A 23,425-nucleotide genomic window follows, 5' to 3' on the forward strand; every position below is an offset into this window, starting at 1 on the left:
AGGAAACTGCTTTCCCTTCCCCCTCCCCCTTGTAGCCAGTACTGATAGCCCTGGGCCAGCAACCTCTCCGTGCTCAGAAAGCAGACAGCGGAGATGGGGAAAAAGGGGTTCCTGGGGGCAGGGAAGGGAGGAGACTGGGGTGCCTGTGTTACGCCACTTCCTATGGCCACCCAGCCTGTTTCCCTCCCCCTTCAAGGCACTGCTGCTGAAAGGTGAAATCACCTGTCTAGCAAAAATGCAGGGTAGCTGGAGTGTGGAACCAGCACTCTCCTCCCACCCTGCATTGGATACTTGGTAATTTCCAAACTTGGAAGATGCCAACTATCAGGTGAAAATACTCAATATACAAACAACCATATAATCAAGAATGTATATCATATACACAACATGGCTGTTGATGAAAACTCCAGATTGCACTATCATTTCCATTCTTCTTTAGAATAATACACCAAGTATCTTTATTTTGTTTGTCTGTTATGGATGGCAGCCAGGCTTTATCCTCTCAATTCCTGTGTTCTGAAATCTTCCAAAATTAGGTGGCAAAAATGCTCCAATTCAATTAAATGCCAAGGCTGTGCTCTTCCAGGGGAATAATATCCCCAAAGTATTCAAAGCAAGAGAGAGACGAGAGGCCATCAAGGTTGAAAGAAGAGATCTGTAGCTTTTCCCCAGACACTCTGTCTGTGTCCCTCCGAATCTCCAAACCAGTAATGAAGGTTTGTGAGGGTTCAGATTCATTTCTGTCTGCTTCAGAGGACCCTTGCTTCAATTGGACATCTCTCAAATCTTTCCAAATCAGCCCAATTCTGTATTGGATTTGGCTGAATCTGCTGCACCACTCGAATTGATATCTCTGCTGAAAAAAATGAACCCAGTTAAAACATTGAACTGCAGCTGATGCCATGTCACCTATACTGTGTATTATCAATATGGAAGCTTAAATACTCTTTCCCTTAGGTCGACTCTCCCATGTGGAGTGTAAAGGTGATCGAATTGAAATATTCCTGTTCCCCTTTTGTCTTTGACTCACATGTTTCCCTGCAGGACAAGACAAGTTATTTTATTTTTTAGGTGAATCTTCCTATTTTACTTCCTATTTTAAAATTCTTTATTAACTTACATGACCTTTTCTGTTACTTTTCACACACTGCATTAATTGTTAGACCTGAAAATTATTTTTACTACACAGTTAAAACATTGTGGTGCTAGCTCTCAGACGTTCTATTTGATCTCTGAAACATATGGGAGCATTTGTTTTATGATCTTTCTTCAAAATGTAATCACTTTTTTTGCTGATTGCATATGTTTGGCATTGCGCTTTTCCTTCGAGATGTGAAAGAAGTTTGGTCAGCCTCCAAGTCTAAACACACCCTAATTTCAAAAGCCACAATCCTGAGGGCTCAATTCCTGTTTACTAAGGAATTAAAGTCTTGTTAAACTGCATAGTTACTAAATACATCTTGACCATTTTTTGTTTTCCAGCAACAAAAAACATATATGCTTATTGGTTTGTGTTATTTTAGGACAGTGAAAATATTATTGGCACAATAATACCATGAGTATTTCTCTCTTTTATTCCTCAGTTTGTATCGTTTTTATATAGTTTCTGAAGATGTTATTATAATAATATTTAATCAAAGAGGCTGTAATAAATCATTGCAGTATCTATTCATTTATTTTGTTATCTAATATAATTATTTTACAAACAAAATTAATTTAAAAATTATGTACATAAATAAAGGCTATGGACAAAATAACAGTTTGATTAAGAACCACAACAGGATAGCTGAGGATTTTAAGATAATACAGGATAATTACCTGAAAGGTGGATTAACAACAGAAAAAGTTACCTTACTGAAGTAAGGCTGCAACACTAAACTATAGGTAAGCTCTACTGAACACACTATAGCTTCTGAATAAATATACATAGGATTGTTTTGCATGACTACAATCCTAACAGTACAAGGAGGTAAATCAGTAGGGTTTAGTTCCAGAGATAGGGTAGTATCCAATAGGGCTGTGTGCATGCGGCCAGCCCCGGTGGTCCCAGTCTGAACTCAGCCACAATATAGTGCTTCTGGGGACAAGCCCAAGGCATGTGAAAATGCTGGTTTCTGGAAGGGGCAGGCCCCTATTTTATACTAAAAAAAAAAAAAGAGGAAAAAATCCAAAAGCACCACTGAGTATGGACTGTAATAGTTATTTATTTGTTGTGCAGATCTCTAAAATACTCATGGACTATATAAGAATTATTTATTTGTTGTGCAGATCACTAAAATGCTTAATGCGTTTCAAGGCATAGTCTTGAAACTTGAAGACAAAACATGTCAAGCATTTTAGTGATCTGCAGAAAAAATAAATAATTCTTATATAGTCCAGGAATATTTTAGAGATCTATACAACAAATAAATAACTATTACAGTCCATACTCAGTGGCCCTTTTGAATTTTTCCCAATTGGATATTACCCATAGTTAGAATTGGCCTCTAAATTGTAGATACATAATTTCCATTTTTATTCTGTAAGTAAGAGAATGTAGGCAAACATTTTAATTATATATATTTTAAAATCCCTTATCAATGATTGAATATCCAGCACACTTTAATCTACTCATCTTCGATTCTTACTTCCTGTTGTTCATGGTGCAGCCAGGGAATCTACCTGTTCAAACGAAAAGTGTCTGTAAAGTAGGGGTGCACGAAAGCCACTTACCTGGTCTCGCAGCTTTTCGCGGTGGGGGGGAGGCGCTTCGCTGCTCTCCCCCCGAAGTTCAGGCTGGGGGGGGAGGCTTCCCGCCTCGCCCGGCCGAAATTCAGGCCGGGGGGGAGGCTTCCCGCCTCGCCCGGCCGAAATTCAGGCCGGGGAGGAGGCGCCTCGCCCGGCCGCGAAATAAAAAGTTTAAAAAAAAAAACGCCCCCGTGATAGGCTACGTGACGATTAACGTAGCCTATCATGGCTAGATCTGCAAAGTCAGCCGTGATAGGCTACGTAAATCGTCACGTAGCCTATCACGGGTGACTTTTTTAAAAAGAAGCGCGTACGCAAATGGCGGCCCTCATAGGGAGCCGCCATTCGCGTTCCTTATTTGGTCGCTGTAGTCTACATAAATCTTTACGTTGACTACGGCGAAAATAAGGGCAACACAAATAGCATTGCCCTTATTTTCGCCATAGTCTACGTAATCTTTACGTAGACTACAGCGACCAAATAAGGAACGTGAATGGCGGCTCCCTATGGGGGCCTCCATTAACCGTACGCGCTTTTTTTTTTTTTTAAGTCACCCGTGATAGGCTACGTGACGATTTACGTAGCCTATCACAGCTGACTTTGCAAATCTAGCCATGATAGGCTACGTTAATCGTCAAGTAGCCTATCACGGGGGTGTGGGGTTTTTTTTAGTTTTATTGGAATGGCGGCGGCGGCAGCCGGTCGAAAGATCGGCTGCTGCCCCCGCCCCTGACGAAGACCCGACAAACCGCCGCTGGGACCTGCCGCCGGGAGGGACATTCGGGAAAGGTAAGTCCCGTCCCGGGGGGGTGCGGGGGTGGGGGGGCGGAGAATTTCTCCCTGAAACTTCTTCGGGGGGCCGAACACGTTGGCGCTCGGCCCCCCGAAGTTTCGGGGAGAAATTCTCTGCCAACCCTACTGTAAAGTCACAAATGTAAACTTGTTCTCTAGCCAGTAAGAAACGTAGTTTGCCAAAATGAATTGATGTTCATGTTTATAATAAATTTTCAAAAATGTATGCCGTTTACAAGATCAAGCAACTGCAACGTCTTGTGTGCCCCTCCTCCCTGGAGGAACCCAAGGAGGCTCTGTGGACCAGGTGCCCTCCAGATTAGGCCTGTGGAACGGAAGTTCCACATCCCTGATCTAAAATAATCTCCAGGTTTGTTAATCTAACTCCCTATTTCTATTTATTTCATTTTATTTAAAACATTTGTATCCCGCCCTTTATCATTAAGATGTCAGGGCGGCATACAGATAGGATCAGTTTAAACGGTACAGAACAATAAATAATTTAAACAGCTAAAAGCATATTAATAGCTGTGTTATTTTTATTATATGCATTTCTTTTGTTATTGTTGATATTTTTACTCTTTTATATTTTTGTTATATGTCACCCTGTCAGAAGACTATGAATCCATACAATAATAAATAAATTTATCTTTTTAGTAGAACAAGCTTTGAAATGTTCAATAGAACTCTTGGTCTAAGATATTTTGCTGCTTGAGGTGGAGCGAATGCATGCCCACACCCATCCAAATCAAGGCACCTGGTACCCAAAGTCAGTCAAGTTATTTTGGCGCTTTAGGCAGAAAATCCCACAAGCATCCCTGCTCCCTGGCAGTAAAACTACGTTAATAATAATTAAGGGCATAAACTAATTTTGGGAAAGAGGGCAGCTTACGTTATTTCCAATTTATTTCCTTCACTGAAATTGTGGTCAGTAAATGATGAGGATTTTATTTGACAAAAAGAGAATTCCTGAATTTGCTTCATCAACCAACCACAAATATGGATGTGCTATGATGATTAATAATACATTTATCTATCTGTATATGTGAAGAACAATATATTTATGAGCAGCCAAGGATTTACAGTGTGAGAGTTCTGAAGACTGCCTTCCAAGAGAATCCCACCCAAAATGTTTTGCTTTCCTACTTGAGATATATTTGATGGAGAACTGTAAAGGAATAAAATCTTGCATTCTTTTTGTGGTGCTCTGTTACAATTAGCTTGTACCCATTGGCTTTCCCTTTAAGTTATTTCAATGTATTCTTTCAAAGACGTGTCAAGTCTAATCAGGAGTTAATGAAATTTTATGTGAAGCATCTGCCGTATGTTCCCTTTGAGGGGAATAGAAAAGCCCCTTTTAATTTCCTACTATAGTGTGCGAATGTGGCTCACAGTTTTGTTTTTGTTTTTTTAAAAAAGAAACAAATATTTCCAAAATTAGCTTTGGAGGCCAAAGAGTGTACCACACATTCTGCTTGTATTGCATGGAAGAGGTAAGAGAAACAGAGGACTGAGTCCCTGGATCTATTCAATCAAATGTGAAAGTGTGTTTGCTCACTGCATAGCAGGGCAGCAGAATTGCATCTGCTCACCTCACTGACTGACCTGCCTTGCTGGTTTCATAGAATGCCTAAATGGTAGCTACGTATGTGCATATGATAATAAGCCATCATCCTTACCTCTTGTATGCCACTGCAAACTTTCCAGTGTGTATGAATGGTGCTTCAAAGGAATATTATGTAGCTTTGGAAAGTTACATAAGTTTCTTTCTAAAGTAACTCGCCTGCCATTCAGCTTCAGTGGATGACCCCGGGTTCTAGTATTTTCAAAAGGGAGGGGTCCTTCCCTACCCACTTTCTCTACACCATGCATCATTTTATAAACTTCTATGATTTCGTTCCCGCACTCACCATTTTTCTTAACTGAAAAGCCCCAGATTTCGGCAATGAAGCAAGTGCTTGCCAGGATTTATCAGCTAAGAGCCAGTTTAAATATGTTGATGGACACACTGTGTAGTTTTCCATGGAGTTTTGCTTCTTCAGGATGCATGTGATGGATCCTTTGTTTGAAGCAGACCCTGAATAATAAAAGATTCTCAAGTAGATGCAGAACAGACATTGGGGGTGGGGGTGGGGGAGCATCATTGAAAGTTCATGTGCATGAGTGTTTTACTTGAATAATTTCTCAAAGAGCTAGAAAATGCAATAATTTTTGCAAGGACCAGAACAGAGTTGATGTTGACTTTACAACTCCCAAATAGAGGCTGTAAAAAGTGTTTTATTTTGCTGGTGCTCCACTAATGGGCGTAACATGTGAACACCTCTTACTATGTGTGTCAGCTCAAATGCATGCAACATCTTTGTGCCAGCAATACATATTTTGACAGTGCACCAGCATAATTTCTCTAGGCCACTTGGTCCAAACTTGTATCACATATCCTCCCCACCACCACCCACCAGCCCCCAGAACTTGTCTGTTTTGAAAAACGGATGGATTAATTGATACATCTTGACTTCTTTGAGTCCCTTTGTTTACGCTCCTTACATTTCTAATGGTCCTTCTGCTGTTACAACACTTTGACCTGCAAAATAACTGTTGTTATTTCCTTTGAACAGAATACTGTTGAAAAATGGTACCTCCTAATAGAACGTTACTCAGATATTAGAAGAAGATGAGATTTAAACTGTATTGGTTTTATCTTAAGTGAAACACATCTTTATGAAAACATGTAATTGTTTGGCATCTTATCATATAGGGTTCATCTCCTGCAGTTTCTCAAACCATTGATAAATAACCTGTCTCCCCACACGAATACAAATCTTGACTCAAATAGCAATACATGGTGTTGAAACCTTTGATTCAGGTCGTCATGCCTTCCTTTATTAAATGTGTTTTGGTTATCAAATTGCATTCAGGTGCAAGCATCTGACTATTGAAAAAGAAATAGTGCTTAGGAGGGTCATTTGATCCTGGAAAGTATATGAAGTATATTAACAACTAAAAAGAGTTGGTGTGTAGATCATGTATTGTCTTAATGCTTGCTTGAATGAACAGATATATTGCAGTTTTTAATACTCATAACATTATATGGAGTGGTATTTGGAGATGTTTAGTTCTGGATCAAACATTTTTACATGTCACATTATTCCATGAATTAGGTTTGTCACAAACAGAAGCCAAAAACATTGCGTGTATGCACATGGATACACACATGAAATTGTTTGAATGAAGGAATCATAACTGAATTTTAATTGACTAGCTTTTCAACAAGTATTATTTAACTTCTTATATATTTATTTACAATATTTGTATACCGTTTTCCAACCATAATGGTTTCTTTGTATTTGTGGGTGTTTCTTTTTTAAAGAGAGCACAATCGGATGAACTGGAAAAGATAGAAAAACATGGCAAGTCAAGTAAAGAAAAAGAGAATGCCAAATCTTTGGACAAACCTGAACAGTAAGGACACTAAATTGATTGCAGGGAATCAAACCATTAATGTTTGTTTGTTTGTTTGTTTGTTTGTTTGTTTCAGTTATGGTTAAGATTCAGCTACATCTGAAGTTCTGCTTCAGGCTAGTAAACGTTCAGTAATCAGTTCAGCACACATACCAACTTATTCAGTTCCGGTTTGTATGAGGAAATTTAAATATATAGCACATTATTTATAATGATCATTTGCACAGCAATAGTGTCCTTCTCCCCTCCTTTCCTTCCTCCAGTAGACCAACTGCAGACTGTTAGGTTTGTTCTCCTCCACCATCAAGAGTTGTGTTCACACTCATTCATTTGAATGGGCCTGTTTGATCCTTATCTCTGCTTTTCCGTCATTCTGTAATCTTGTTATTTCCTGTTTTCCTGCTCAATTTTGGGTTCACATATTAATCTTTCAAACATATTGCTACTTCATTTTAGCATGTGTGTGTGTTCTCATTGTACTGGACATGTAAAGACCATTTGATAGACACCAGATATGTCCTATGTCACCTATCTTGTATTATTGCATCACCTCATGTATGTGTTGTATGTTTATCCCTTTCGTGTTGTATATTTATTCCTTCCATGTTGTAACTTGTATGTTAACCAAATGCCTGTCACAAATGGAAAACAGGCCTCCACTGCAATCCCTACCAGGGCCCAGTCTCTGGCAAAGGCAAAGTATAGAAGCCTGTACAAATCCAAAATACGTAAATCCTCCCAGTTAGTAATTTTATTTTACATATGTGCTCATTCTAATTTTGATTCTGGTTCTGGTGGAGCCACTGAGTGTACCTCAGAGGTGTTTGGTTCTTTGGTTGAGCCCTTATTATGACCATAGGCCTGGCATCAGGCATCTGCATTTGATCAGGCCCAAGCACTCCAGATGGCCCATCATCGCCGGTCAACAGTCCCATCTCCTGTTTCCTTCCCTCTCCTTACCTTGAGGCAAGCAGATGCTAGCAGCAGCAAAAAAAAAAAAACCCACCCAGTCTTGCCGGCAAGCGCTGCTGCTGCTGTGCCTGCCATTTAAATTCCCCCAGAATGTCTCAGGGTCTCCAATGGAACGTCACTCTAGAGCAATGCTTCATTGGGGCCCCAGATGCGTTGTGGGGAAATTAAAATGGAAGGGCCAGAAATGGTGATTGCTGGAGAGGCTGGCTTTTTCCCCTGTTGCTAGTGGCTGCTTGCTTCAACTTCAAGGTTGGAAGTGCCGGCAGCCACACCTTCACTGCTTGATGGGAGGGCTTTGCTGGCGCCGCTGTTCTGTTGCTGCTGCCACTGCCCACAAGCAGCAGCTCATCTGCTGTCACTGGCTCTTCTGATGCTGTCACCCACAGGGAGAGGACTCTGCCACCCATGAGGGGCTTCACTGCTGGTGAGCCCGCTTCCCAGGGAGGCTTCCAAGGGCCCCACCAAGCCTGTCACCAGTCCTGCCTGAATCAGTAACCTGATTTTTTTCCCTGGTTCTGTTAAGTTTCAGGTTCAACAGAGACTTTCAGTTAGTGGTTCAGGCTCCAGTCTGATTCAGGAAAAAATTAAGTTTTTTTCTGGGTTTTAGTTCAGGTTCAATTTAGTGTTGGTTGATTGGGCATTGTATTGGGCTATAATACTGAGATCTCCCTTGTGGAATAACAATGTGCCAGTAAAGTTCCTATGATAAATGGAAATAATATTTTTCATTAACTTCTGCAGGTTTCTTTATGAGCTGTCCCTAATTCCCAACTTCTCGGAACGAGTCTTTTGTATCCTGTTCCAATCAACATTTTCCGAAAGCATTTCTTCTATCCATAGTAAACTTGAATTGTTGCAGAAACTGTGTGAGGTAGGTTCTGGGCCATCTGATTTGAGAGCTAGATTTGCTGATATTTAATCTTTCTTATTCATCGATACTCATATTTCAAAAGTTTTATTTACTTTAAGCGCTCATTAAATGTGAAGGATAGCAGTCCTGCTGAATGGAACATTTTATGATTGTGCTTCAAGATCAAAGCCAATCTTAAGATTTGGCTTTCAGTGCTGAAATATAACATCACAAGTCTGTATCCAGTGCACATCAACCTCTAGGGAATAATGTACCTTTTTTCTGTGCCAAAATAAAATCTCTCTTTTGTAATGGACACTGTCTTCCCCTTAGCATTTTCTAAACAAACACTATTTAGTTTTTCTCTTACGTGTGCCTTAATTTTTGGAAATAAACTTCCTGGCATAATTTCTAATAATGATCAGATCACAGTACTTTGGTGACATTGGCATGGGTTATGCAACAATGGCAAAACACTGTCAACCCTAACTATAATAAGAAACTATGTCTTAAAAATTCTTCTTCACATTTAACAAGTAACAGCTGCAAAAAAATCTGTTGAAAAGGTTGTTCTAAAATTATTGTCAATTAATGTGCACAACTGCTTCTTCATCACATGCTGCTTGCATTCCAAACTCTCACCTTTAAAGTGAGACCTTCACTTCACAGTTATATTTCTATGGGCTAAAAATCTAGGCTGCACTGACTGTTTGCCCTAAACATTTTCAGGATGAAAGGCGTGCCTTTGATGTGGTTGAAATATTCCCCACCGCAAAACTAAAGGGTGTCTCCTCCCATATTTACCTACCTGGACCCTAATGACCTCATCTGAGCCCCTTCTCCAGGTGTCCCTGCCAAATGTGGTGAGGTTGGTGGCTATAAGAGGGAAGGCCTTTTCAGTGGTGGCACCATATCTGCGGAATGCCCTCCCCAGAGAGGCTTACCTGGTGCCTACATTATGATTTTCCTGACACTTGGTGAAGACCGTCCTATTTCCCCAGGCATTTTAGGAAATGTTTTTAGTGCTTTTGCATATTTGCACTGTTTTAGCCCTGTTGCTGATTTTATTTTTGCGTTTATCATGTTTTGCTGCTATTTTTCTAACTTACTTTATTGTTACTTTGTATTTTATCATTTTAATTTCTACACGATTCAGGGGACTTTAGTTATTTAGTTAAACTTTAGTGGTTTAAAAATGTCGTTACATAGACAAGCAAAGAAACCCTATTATCTTTGGGGGGCTTTTTCATGCTTGTTTGCCGCCCAGTCTGTTGCTGCTCTGGTGCCCTTTCCCCCCTGACTAGGGGTTCTTTGTTCACTACATGAGCCCAGCCAATCAGGCATCAGTTAATGAACATGATACTGTCATAGTACAACATAACCAATTAGATTTGACTGTGCTGCAATGTCACTGAGGGAAGGTGAAGCCCTTGCATTGCTCCGTCTTACAGATGGGGGCAGGGGGCCACTTCTCATGAAACCTCCCCCACTGCAAAAAGTGTTCCCCTTTCAGCAGTTTTTCACTGGGCATCGATCACTGTGTGGGAACACCCTCAGAATGTTGTTGGGGGGATGTTTCCCTAGTGATGAGTCAATTAGGTCAATGCTCCCTCCCATTGCACTTCCAGTGCAGGGTGGCAAGACAGGGATCCGTGAGCTGTTTGCCTTGGCATCAGTGGTACATCCCCTCTTCCTACCAACATGTCCCTACCAACACACACATACACACACACAATGGGCAAACACTTTAACTCTCTTTTTCTGTGCCCTGTGAAGGATCATCAAAAAGAGGGGGCATTATTCACAGGGGTGAAGTGGTTCCCCAAAGTACCCCCTATTTTGGTTTAGTCCTATACATAGATCTCTGACTTAATGTGAAACAATTAATGTCTTCTTATTTCTTTGCCTGCTGTGCTGTGGAGAGAGAAAGAGAGAGTGGATTGGTTCATCCTCTTTCACCCTCCCTACTTCTCTTAATGGATTAGCAAACAATCTTCATCTGTTACAGCACCAATGAAGTCATGTAGGCCTTTCGCAAGAGCTCACATTTTGTTTGTTTGCCATGTACTTTGTAACAGCAAGAATCCTGTGCCTGAAAGGTAGGTTAGGATCTGTGGCCTGTCCCAGTAAGAATGGTGCATTGGTTCTACATCTGACGTAAATGGAAGTATAATTTCCGAAATATAATTTGGATGGTTTTATTCATTGTGCCAGGTCCCTCCTTCCCTGAGGAAAAGCTTGGGCTGACTGTAGACTCAGCCCAGGCCAGCATGCAGAAGCCTATGAGGTGGTCTTCCTTTGTGCCAGGCATTAGAGTGCCAGGGATTTTCTCCGTAGCTGACTCATTCCCCCACAATTGCTTCTGGCCTAGGTTCAGCACTTGCTATACTCTGTGTTAGCAGTTGGAAGAGGGCTGGCTTGCTAGTGGAGAGAGAGAGAGCTCTTTCCAACACTTCCTGCCTCTCTTCTTCAGTGGTGGTTTTTCATCAAGAATGGGGATCATTGCAGTGCTTATCGTAATAGGCTCTGGTGCCCAATCCATCATTCAAGAATTGCTCAACACTTAAGAACGGTATATAAATATTTTAAATGAATACATAATAAGAGTGATGACAGAGAGAGTTGAGCACCCTGTAGCAGCATTTGATGAGATGTCTTATAATTTGTACCTTAGGACTCAAAAACCCAGAGATTTTTTTGCAACAAGTTAAGTTATGGCTCATAAGATTTGCCCGTATTCCCCTAGTGGATGTCAGAAAACCCTTCTACTATGGTGTAGGTGGATCTTGAACAAGAGTAACCTTACAGATGCAAAATGATTAATAAGCCCCAAGATCACAGCACTGATATTCCTGTGCCAGTGAAAGGAGATATAGTGGGATAGGGGGGAGGTTGAATATTGGAAACAATTATGTAGGGACCTTTGAACATTTTAGTAGTTATTTAAGTTGTGACACACGTGAGCAACAGTTAGGATTCACCATTATTACTTAGCTATACAATTGAAGTTTTATTATTTTATAACACTCTCAGATAATCCTAGCATGAACATAATATTTAAAAATAAATTGCATCAAATTGTTCTGACAGTTGCTAGCTGTGTATACTATGTCTCAAATTAAATATTTCTGAAGTGTTGACTGGGATGCTACCCTGTGTCTTGTTTTCTCAGACATTGAAAAGTGGCTCAGGAGTTATGCGGGTTTTAGGATTGGTCCTTGCTTTTGGAAATTACATGAATGGTGGAAACAGGACAAGAGGACAGGCGGATGGCTTTGGCTTAGACATACTTCCCAAACTGAAAGATGTCAAGAGTAGTGTAAGTTTTGCTGCTTTTTTTGGAGTTGCAAAGTTTAACAGTGTATTCTTTAGCTCCTGGTGCCCCACGCTTACTTTATTAGTAAAATAAATCGTTGATCACATCTGTTAGAGATATATTACTTAAGGCTTGATAACCAACAGTTGTTTCAGAGGCTCCAGTTTTAGAGTGTAGAATCAGCAATACTTTCTTTGTACAAACAGAGATTCCCCTGGCTGTTAGCTTCACACCTATGTTCCTACTGCATTTCGGCTCTCCTTCACCGATCCTTATAACTGAGATAATGATGATTGCACTCATTTACATGGTCAGAAGAATGCTGATAGACCCATCATTTTTTCTAATGAACAAGAATTAAATCAAAAGTCTGGATAACCCAAGTTCTCTTTTTCACATAAGCAACCAACTCCTAAACAGATAGGAACAACTTAAGGAGTAACTGGAACATCTCTCAGGATAACATTAAATGAACAAGCTCTTAATAGCTTACAAAATTGACTGCACTTTCCAAAGCACAGAAAGCATTTAGAAATGGAATGGTCTTAAGGATACAAGTATATGCCACATGCACTATTGGGGGAAAGTAGATGAGGTTGAACTGGTTAGCAACACTTTACCAATTGAAAAATAAAAACCTGTAACCTGTGGATTGTGAGGTTCACTTTTCTAGAGAGCTCCCCATCTTGATCACTGACAAGCCCCATCCTCATACTGATGTCAGTTACTGAAATAATTCCAGTCTTTTAGCATTGTGTCAGTCCAATGCCAAGTTATAAAGGACGAGGAATAAACATTGAAGCAATGCTTTTCTTTATCGTTGGCCTTGAAGAATGGTTCCATGGTCATCCCATTTCTACTTATTATGGCCACTTCGAATAATACATTAATCATGTTTGAAGTGACCAAAGACAATAAAACAAGCATTAGGTGTTAACTTTCCCCCTTAATACTATAAATGAGACTCTAAAAGGAAAAGAGTGGAAAGAACTCTCCTAATGGTGCCTTTTGAAGTACCTTAGAAGCATTCAGCAGCTCCCTCTTCTCATGCTCCATCCAGCAGTGACTGATGGAAGTCGCTGAGGCACATCATTAGCTTGTAGCAGGTGTTATTACTGTTCCATATGCAGAAGCTGTGCATGCAGCATCCTAGCAAAAGAATATCTCTTTAACAGAAATTGCTAGGAATGGTAGCAAACTTAATAAATGGGGTTCAGCCATGGGCCTTTGAGTGTCTATCCTCTGCAGATCCATTTCAGATTAGACAACAGACTCTGAGGTCTTGTCCAAACTGAAATGGGTCTGGATCAGGCCCTGGGTATCCTCCAGTCCCCAGGTTGGGGCAATCCTATCATCACTGTAGACCAAAGCCTGGAGGCCAATGCTATGACCTCTCTGCTTTACTTATCAGAGGTGGTGAGGACAACAGGGTCTATGTGCATTGGCTCCCTGTTGAAATGTGATGTCCACTGTACAGTTGTGAGTCAGGCCCAGGGATAGGAAGGGCAGATGCAATCCCTTTTCCCCACTGCACATATACAGTCACTTGTGAATGGGGGTTATGTATTTGGGTCAACATGGCTAGGAACATCATCTGGTGTGATGGCCACTATTAAGCTTAAGCACCTAGATGAGTCAAGCTGAAACTGTCAAACAAATTGCACAAATGAATAAATATTGTAGAGAAGACCAAAGCACCCTTCTTGAAACTTCAGAACATGCTGTCTTTACTTATATAACTGCAATCCTCCTTTTTCATATAACAAGGCTGTGCAGAAACTCTTTTGTTTTGTAATTTCCACATTTGAAGATTTTTCCAAATTGAATCTGTATTATACTTTGAATGTTGTGTGGGGTTTCCTTTGTTAGTAAATTGTGGGATTCCAAATTAATGGTGACATTTTTTTTTCTTTTTAAGAACTTAAGAATTTTAAGAACATAAGAATTGTCATGTTCAATCAGATCAAAGATCCATCTAGCCCGGCATTCTGTCTCCAACAGTGACTGGAAAAACAAACAGGAAGGCACCATCACATTGAAAGGAAGGGAAGAAACCTCCAGTGCACAAGAAGGAGGTTTATTTAGGCCTTGTACCTACTACCAATCCGTTCATTGGGTGACCTGCACCCACATTGTAACATTTATTTCCTATTGATAATTGGAAATTGCACAATTGTTGTTGTGCAATTTCATTGTTGTTTCGAGAGGCCTTCCCTGAATGACCAGCTGTGGTTTATTAAGTTCAGAATCTGAATCGGTTCTTTTAAAATGTTTTAATTGTCTTAATTATGGGATTTTGTTACTTTATCTTGTTGTTCACTGCTCCAAAATCTTTGATGTAGAGTAGTGTTTAAATATTGTAAATAAAATAAATAATAAGTTATTTTTAAAAATCCAGTGATTTTAAATAGAAGCAGAACTAGTTCAGAAATCTTCAATGTAACGATTAATTGAATTATATTAGGGCTGTGCACAGACCCCCTGCTGCGCTTCAGATGTCGCTTCGGATACTCCTTAGCAACCCCTATCTGCCTCGGACCAATTTGGACCCCCTCCACTTCGACTCAGATCTGAATCTGAAGCAAAATTCGGATATCTGGATCACCCCTTTTTTGGCGTTTTCCCATTGACTTGCATGGGAAAACACAAATGGTCATAACTTTTTCAGTTTTCAAGATACAGACATGAAATTTGGAGACTTCTCAGCCCCCTTGGAAGGGACTCCAATTTTCAGACAGTTTGGCCCACTGGCATGTGTGCTAGGCACATGTGAAATTTGACGTTTTCCACCAAAATTCAGAGCAAAGAGCTATGACTTCTCTTTGCTTCCACAGATGTGATTGAAATCTTGGCCCCTCCCAGCCCCCCTCAAGGGCACCCCATTCGCCAAAGTCCAGGCAGTTTGGCCCACTGGCTTGCGTACTAGGTGCAGGTGAAATTTGATGTTCCCAGAAACTCAGACCAAACCCAGAAGGAATAGTGTGTTGAAGGGGAGGTTGCTATCCCTGCTGCAGGTTTCTTTGAAGTGCAAAGCAACCCTTATTCAGTCTCAGAAGAATCATTGGCACAGCAGCATCTCTATGGCTAAATACATACATTACCTGGCAGGGGGGCTGGAAGAGGTTCTTTTTTATCTGCTTTTGTTTATTTCTAGCACACACTAAAGAACATTTTGAATGTATGTTATATTTTAATGTGGGGCGGAGGGGTTGGCCACACCACTTCTGCCAAATTTCAAACAGGTTTTAATTAAATCCTGATTCTAGGTAACTGAAGGAATTGATACTGTAGCAAGTGCACATAATTATCCAGTTTATGCAGTTGGTGATCTCTGATGACCTCAGGCTCTCAGCGGTCTTCTAACAGAGGCAGGAAGACACAGAAACTCTGCCAGGCAGGACCTGTGGTAGTTCTACAGCTACTACATGCCAACAAGCACCTCTATCAGGAAGAGCTGCCCAGGCAACGGCCATGGACCTTGGGAATGGTTACACTGGTTTTCTAAATGAAGGATCTAGAAAAGAAAGAAAGATAAAAAGAAAGGGGAATGAATGGACCAAAGTGCAATGCCTTGTCCACTAGGGCATGTTATGTAGGGAAGAGCAGCCTGGGGCCAGAAAAGTGGATACAAACAGAGTCAAGCCCACCAAGAGGGCATATTCCTTTCAAGGGATGACCGTGAGGGGTGACTCCGGCTCTTCTGCCCTGGGGCTAGCAGCACAACAAATGAAAGACAGATACAGAAAGAAAAGTCCCAACAGGCCAGGGGGTGGGCAGAAGGGAGTAAAAGTGCATCACTCATCACTCACCTCTGCCCTGCCAACACCCCAAACATGCCTCATATTGGGCTGGCTTGTTTTTTCACACAGTGGAGTTTTATTCGAATAAGAAGTTAATTAATATAAATACTATGTCTGTAGTGCTTTCGCCACTTTCTTGCGATGTGGAACAAAGCAGCAAAAGCACGCACACGCACACACGTGCATGCACACAGAAGACCAAAAGAAAAGCAGAACTACCTAAGCAAATAAAAGGGTTTTTTTATGTATTGTTTTATATTTAATTTTCTTTTAGGGAAGGCAAGTAAAGTTCAAGAAATACAGGAGGACAGCCGAGGTAATAAGCCAAGAGCAAGCAAAGAACAGAAAAAAACACCCCTTCTTTAGTTTATGTTTTGGGAGGATCAACACAGAAAAGAAACAGATGGTTCATTTCAAAACAGGGCAGGTGGGGAGCCAAACACTTAAATGCATAGGCTGCTATGATATGCCTTTATTTAAGAATTTAGAAAGAAAGAAAGAAAGAAAGAAAGAAAGAAAGAAAGAAAGAAAGAAAGAAACAACTAAATGGTTGAATATTAATTAAAAAGCAGGGGTGGGTGGAGGAACATATCCAGAAGTCAATGTTTGTTTTTAAAAATCAAAAAAAGACTGGGTTCTTAAAAATCAATACAAGACAGACTTGAATGAAAAAATGACAAGGACTACAGTGAGCAGCAGTGAGGGCTGAACTTAAAAAACAAACACAGCCTTTTCCAGAATCCCCAAATGAGCAACCTAACCAATGAGCAATGGAAAAGCGGGGGGGGGGGTTGTTCCTTCTCAAGGAGCAAAGGAACAATCCCACAACAAGCTAGCTGTTTGCTTTTAAAAATCTAGGAAAGGCTGATAGCAATGGAGAACTAACGAAGGAATCTAAGAAGGAACTGCAATGACAGCATGCATGCACACACCAGATCTAACCATACACCAGCCCTCTCCCAAAGAAACAGCTCGCACACAAAAGAGCAGCCTTTCACTGAACTACCCTTCTCCTCCACCACTCTTTCTGACTGGAGACTGTTGGTGTAGGTACAGCCTGAGAGTTCCCATTCACCAAAGCACACTCCTTCCTCCTCCTCCACTCGCCTCCCCCTGCCTCTCATGTCCGCTCACCTTTCCCCTCCCTCCTCCTCCTGCCCCTTCACTTGAGCTTTCAGAAGTTGATATATTTTGGAGACAGCCTGCCTGGACTGCTCAGAAGTAGCTCAAAATATACGAGGTGGAGGAGGCGCTTCGTGGAGGAGGCACTTTGCCTTGGGGCACCTTGGTTCTGCTTTGTATCATGAGGAGGCTGCTCTGAATCAGCCCGCTTCACCTCGTTATTTGGGCTTCGTAACAAGGCAATGCACAGCCCTAAATTATATACTGCATCAGTCCAATCTCCCCATCCCCACTTATCCCTCTGCCATTACTTCATCTAAAAATACTACATAAAATAAATATAGGAGGAATAAAAAAAGAAAGTAAGGTAAAACCAGAGAAAGGCCTGCCGTCATGTTATGCAAGACACTGAAGAGGACCGATGTGATTCAAGATCTACTTGAGTTTCTTGCTCACTCTGCGTCAGCCTTCCTCAACGTGGTGCCCTCCAGATGTATTGGGCTACAACTTCCATCATTCTCAGCTAGCATGATGGGCATTGCAATCCAACACAACTGGAGGGTTCCAGATTGGGAAGGCTGCTCTACATAGTTACTATGTGTTCATATGTGGGGCATTTAAAATTCCCCTTAATTCACTGCACAGATGCATTCACAGTTGATGTCTATTTCCTTTCAGTTGTTCTTTTACATGCAATTTCAGCTCTTGTTTCTCTGTCAGCATAGCAGCTCAGAGTTTAAATTCCCTCTTCTGTTCCAAGTTTCCTTTGCCTTCTAGTGTAACGGTTCACTGATTGCATAAAAAATAAAAATGGAAACAGCTCTAGCTAAGATCTGATATATTTTATGCATATAAACATTATTTAATTTTGCTTCTACACAGGACAACAGCAGAAGTCTTCTGTCATATATTGTCTCGTATTATTTACGAAATTTTGATGAGGTGAATATAAACTCATTTTTTTCTTTTTTGTAAAAATTAGGTGGTTCATTTGATTGTGTCATTTAAAGTAAATTCCTTGTCCTCTGTTTGTTTGAGAGTGACAGTGTGATTTCAGCCATAGTTTGGTTTGACCAATATCTGCTAGTGGCATGAATGTGCTTTTGGAGTGAAATAAGCCAGATGAAAAGACAGTTAACAAAAACCTATTGGATGGATAGATTCAGGCTTACCCCTCAACAGCAGCAATATTTATCAAAGCAAGCCATTCAAGAGTTATTGAATTGTCATTTAACTGAATGTCATTTTATTTATTTATGACATTTATATTCTGCCCCCAAACTAGTGTTCTTTGGCCAACATACAATAAAAATGTCAAAACACAATCCAACAATAAGAATTCAAACACAGCATACAATTGAGCAAGAGAAAATAAATCAATAAAAGAAATTTATAAGCAGCAGATCTTAACAACTTTGAAAAGCCATTAAATCCTCTCTCTTTTTTAAGTCTGAGATAATTCTTTAAAAGTATTTAACTGCTGCTGAAAAGAATAGAGGGTGGATGCCAAGCAAGCTTCTCTTGGGAGGCAGTCCATAACCCAGGTGCTACCACTAAGAAGGTCCTCTCTTTGGTAGCTACCCGCCACACCTCACTGTGCAGGGACAACAAGAGAAGGCCATCCAAAGATGATCTCAGGGTCGTGGTGGGGTTGGGGAGGAGGTGATCTTTCAAGGAACCTGGCCTCAAGCTGTTTAGGACTTTAAAGTTGGATCAGTGAATAATCCAAAACTGCAAATCTGATCCTTTAGCCCTCTCCAGAACAGCCCTCTTCAGAACAGGTTGAATACCACTCAGCTGGGCAGATGAACTACCAACAGTACCTCCTTCTTGTCTGGACTGAGTCTCAACTTATTGGCCCTCATCCACTGCCTCTCCTGGATTTGATGGAAACGAGAGATAGAGCTGGGTGTCAGCAGCCTGTTGGTGACACCTCAGCTCAGATCTTCAGATGACCTCATCCAGTGCTTTCATGTAGATGTTAAATAGCTTGGGGGATACAATGGAACCCAGTGGGACCTCAGTGCACAATTGCCAAGGGATCAAGCAGTAACCCCCTAACACTACTTTCTGGAATAGGCTATCAGGAGTAACTTACAGCAAAATAGTATCCCCAATATCCAACTCAGACAGCCTATCCAGAAGGATACGCTGTTCAGTGGTACTGAAAGCCTCTGAGAGGTCTAAGGGAATAAACAGGACCCCACTCTTTTTCTTTCAACAACCTTTCTTTTAACAGAGGTCACCCCACAGGGTGACCAAGGCAATTTCAGTTCCAAAACTGAAACCTGATTGAAACTTATCTAGAAACCCATTTGCAACAACTAGCAGTATCCTCAGTCACAACCATGCATGTGAATTTCATATACGAGAAGTGGAAAGGGGCAACAACTCTCCTATTCCCCTGGCAGGTCCATATTTATGACAAAGTTGCGATGCTAGAAGAGGCCTCCTTCTGATAGGAAAGTTTTACATTATTTTGCAGAGGTGAGCCTAAAAGAAATTCTAGATCATAGCAATAGTGATCTTGATGATCACATGTTGAGCAATTGGGTTCATATGCTAGTGTATCAGGATGTATTTCCAGGCCTCCTGCTGCTGAGGGGCTAGAGGAATACACCTCTCCCACGCTTCTCAAGGTTCAGCCCCATAACTGTATTTTACTGCCATTTTGAATTTAGTGCAAAGGTTGGCTGATCTGGCTCTTCTTTTCCACTGGCACGCAATGAGCCATCAATAAGTGATACTGCCTGGCCCACTTGTTCGTTGGGTTCTCATAGCCTGGACTAACTAGGCTGTTGTTATCCTATGTCGATGCTACATTTGCTTTTAATGCACAGGTGATAAGGAAGTACTGTTCTTAACTCAGTCATGTCTTTAATTTTCTGTTTTTATACTGAGCACATCTCTTTTATGTTTTGTCAGGACGCTGGAAAAGAGCAATGCATCTTCCCTCTCCCTGAGCCACAAGACGTTTTTCAAGCTTCTCAGTTAAAATTTGAAGAATTTCATAAGGATCTTCGCAAACTTAAAAAAGACTTGCGAGGTACGAAGTTTTGCAGTGTTTGCAGCCACTTTGCATTTGAGATACACACAGAGAGAAGTCTTGTAGATGTGTCTGATGTGTGCTAGCAGTTACACACAACTACAAGACTTCTCTCTGTGTCTGTGTGAGCAACCTAAAAGATATGACACCCATAAAGCCAAATGGATGTCAAAGACATTAATAAAGACCATCAAGAGAATGTCACTATGATGAGATGATTACGGATGTCAGCTTTTGTAGAGGAGAAAGCAGTTGTACAATTGGACTTCGACTGCATTTCAAATCATGTTTGTAGCTTTAAGAATATAATTCATGAGGCTTATTTGGAGACCGTGAGTGGGCCAGGGGGAAATTGATAGGGATTTGAAATGTATCAATTATAAAATCTGCCAAAATATTAATAAATGTATTATTAACTTTTCTAACAGAAAGTGTGGCACAATATCTAAGAATACCAAATTTGAAATTGATGGAGATTCAATCCTATGCCCCTAGACAATATCTGAGGGGCCATAGGATAGCTTGGATTCCCAGATCCAAGTCTAGAGACAGCACTCTGACCTTGGAGCTGGGAATCGGAGCTCTGATCCCCTCCCCCTAACAGCCAGTGCAGAAAGAACCATGCCAGCTGCCTCTCCAAGGTCAGGAATGCAGCCTCAGAAAACGGGGAAAGGGTGCATTTTGGTGAGCAGGCAGGGAAGGAGACTGGAGAGGCCTGGCTATGAGCTAGACCAAGGCCTCTCCAGCCTCCTTCCCCTTCCCTCCGAGACACCCCAGCTAGATGGGCAAAAAAGCCCATCTAGCGAAAATGCAGGGTGGGATGATAGGGAGGCAAAGATCACCTCCACCGCTCCTCTCACCCTGCATAGGGTTGGAATCTGGAGAGTTAAAATTTGAGTTTGGAGGCTTATGGTTATCACAATAAGATTGCACCCTAAGACTCTAAATAAGAATGTTCCTTGAATAAACCTCAAGGGCAACTTAGGCTGCAATCCTATACACATTTACCTGAAAGTAAGTTCCATCCAACTCCATGGAACTGACTGCTGAGTGGATGTGTGCAGAATGGTGTTGTTAGTCTAGTTCTCCAAAGCAGCGGAATGCTCTTAAACCATGACAGGTGTTCATCTAGTTTCTATTTTGACTCCAGTGAAGAGGATTCTGCAAAATTCTTGGGAATCCTAGAAGCAGGGGTAGAGTAGTGGTGAAGAATGGAAAGTTTCCAGTTAAGATCTCACCGCTGCCACAAATGCACTTGGTGGCCTTGTGCAAGACGCTGTGGTTTCAACCTAGATCTACCTCCCGCCCCGCAATATGGGGCTGATCATACTGGCCTATTTAAAAGGCTGTTGTTGGTTTGCCTATTCTGCACTGATGTTGGGGGAGGAGGTTACATTATCTGGGGGAAAGACTTTGTTTTCTTAATTTGGTCACATTCCCTATAGTTGGCAGGTATGTGCAGGAAATGCTGGTAAGGCTAGGTGAGTGCCCTGAGGCACCTTCCTGGTGGCTGGCAGTTCCTGAAGCTTCCTGCCCAGGGCTGTGGAACCTGTGGGCAAGGTATGGATTGCCTTTGGGGCTAATGCATCGCACCCACTCAGAGCTGTGGGCAGTGGAGGCCAGTGGCTCCGACGTCAGTGAGGTGGTGAATCTGCTCCGGGTTTCAGTCAGAGAGGAGCTATCCAAGGTGCTTCTGCACCGACATCAGAGCCACCCGCCTCCACTGCTCATCTCCCTCTGCACTGCAGCAGCCTGCTAGGGTGGGCGGCTGATGGTGGTGACAACTCGGGGAGGAGCCTTTCAGCATTGCTGGAGGGATGGCCACTAGGGTTCAAGCCATGACCGGCATTTTGCCTCTTCATTATGCTCACAATGGTCTACGGTGTGGTATTTGTCCACAACATATACAGTGAGTTGCTAGGAGTACACACTGCTAAACTGTTGGTTATTTCCTGTGGCATTCCTACCTATAATGAGGCTCTTCAGAAAGTTGTAGCAACAGAGTGGAGCCTCCTGATTATAACAACTGCTAGCATGCACTGCTTCATCGGACTGTCTCAGGGTATTAGCAATCTGTGGGAAACCATGCAAACTTAAAACTATTTTAATAATGTTGAATGTTTTCTTTATGGCGCATGATCAGGATGATAAGCTTGGGTGCACAAGTGCTTAAAAGGGAACATTTTGTTGGTTTTCCTTAGAGGGAAGGATTGTTTTTATGTATTTGTTTTCAAACAGTGACTGCGGAGGTTCCCTTTGTCTGTTTGTTTGTTTGTCGATTGTTTTATGAGCGGTATGCACTGGAGTTTGCTCATGTTGCAGAGAACAAACTTCAGAGGTATGAAATAAAAAAGATGTCATTTTAGACTTTTTAAAGAGATATTGGGGCCTAGTTTAGAGCAGGAATTTCATTTGCAGTTTAAGCAACTATTTATATAACATTTCCCTGATCATCCTGCTCAGCTGCCATCAATTTCTGCTTCCCTTGTTTTAAAGCATTTTGTGGCTGGACATTAATCTGTTATGTGCCAGACATTCTAATAAACAAAGGACCCGAGACAGCCAGGAGTTTTATTAATATATCTAGTGGTTTGGCTCCATCAATTGCCCCTCAATTTCACAGCTCTCTAGGATTCTCAGTTCAGCCTTTCTCAGTTCGGTGACATATAGTTTGTTAAGCAACCTGATCTGCTTTTGATCTTTCCTGGCCGTCAGCAGACCTCCTTGATGCAGTCATGTTGAGTAATAATTTTCAGTAACTCTGTCATTCCATACTCAAAATTTTAGCACTTACCACAAGACTTAAATCAACTTGCTGTGGTAAAGAGAATTGGGTAGCTAGGTCCATTGAAACAATGCAGGGAGAGTTTAAGTTTAAACACTTTGTAGCAGCTTCTGCACTGTCCCCCCACCTGCCCACCCCAATCTTAGAACTTCTTGAGCATATTGCTGTAATGTGTACATTTTCGAAAGAGATTTCAGTTAAGTGCTTAACACTCCAGTACTGTGTGTGTCTGGTCAGAAGCCCTATTGAGTTCAATGGGGCATATACCCCTGTAAGTGGATTTCGGATTGCAGCCTTAGTCCAGCTGCATTCAGTGGCTCCAGAAGTTCAGTCCTGCCCAGGGCCAGCCCTACCATGAGGCAGAGTGAAGCAGCCTCAGGCAGCAGATGTGAGGAGGTGGTAGCCAGGGTATTGCAGGAGAGACCCAGGAGAGACCCATGTGCCATGCAGCCTGCCATGTACCTGCTACGCTAGCCTGCCGACTTTCGATGCAGTGAAGGAAGGATGCTGTTCCATCATCAGTGTTGAAGACAGTTTCATCAGCCAGTCCAATTGG

The 23,425-nt window shown here is 41.6% G+C and overlaps 1 protein-coding gene across 1 annotated transcript in view; it reads left to right on the forward strand.

Annotated features, from left to right (window-relative positions):
* The window catches only part of FMN2 (formin 2), a 248,940-nt gene that overhangs the window by 147,629 nt on the left and 77,886 nt on the right, over positions 1–23,425 (forward strand). The window contains exons 8-12 of the mRNA XM_084819532.1: positions 6,887–6,978; positions 8,692–8,821; positions 11,973–12,119; positions 17,921–17,980; positions 19,964–20,084. Coding sequence (XP_084675658.1) covers positions 6,887–6,978; positions 8,692–8,821; positions 11,973–12,119; positions 17,921–17,980; positions 19,964–20,084 — 550 coding nt within the window. The remainder of the gene's footprint in view (positions 1–6,886; positions 6,979–8,691; positions 8,822–11,972; positions 12,120–17,920; positions 17,981–19,963; positions 20,085–23,425) is intronic.

Source organism: Heloderma suspectum, chromosome 1 (genome assembly GCF_057233095.1).
Source record: "Heloderma suspectum isolate Gila_16-S chromosome 1, 16-S_ref, whole genome shotgun sequence".
Taxonomy (NCBI): Eukaryota; Metazoa; Chordata; class Lepidosauria; order Squamata; family Helodermatidae; genus Heloderma; species Heloderma suspectum.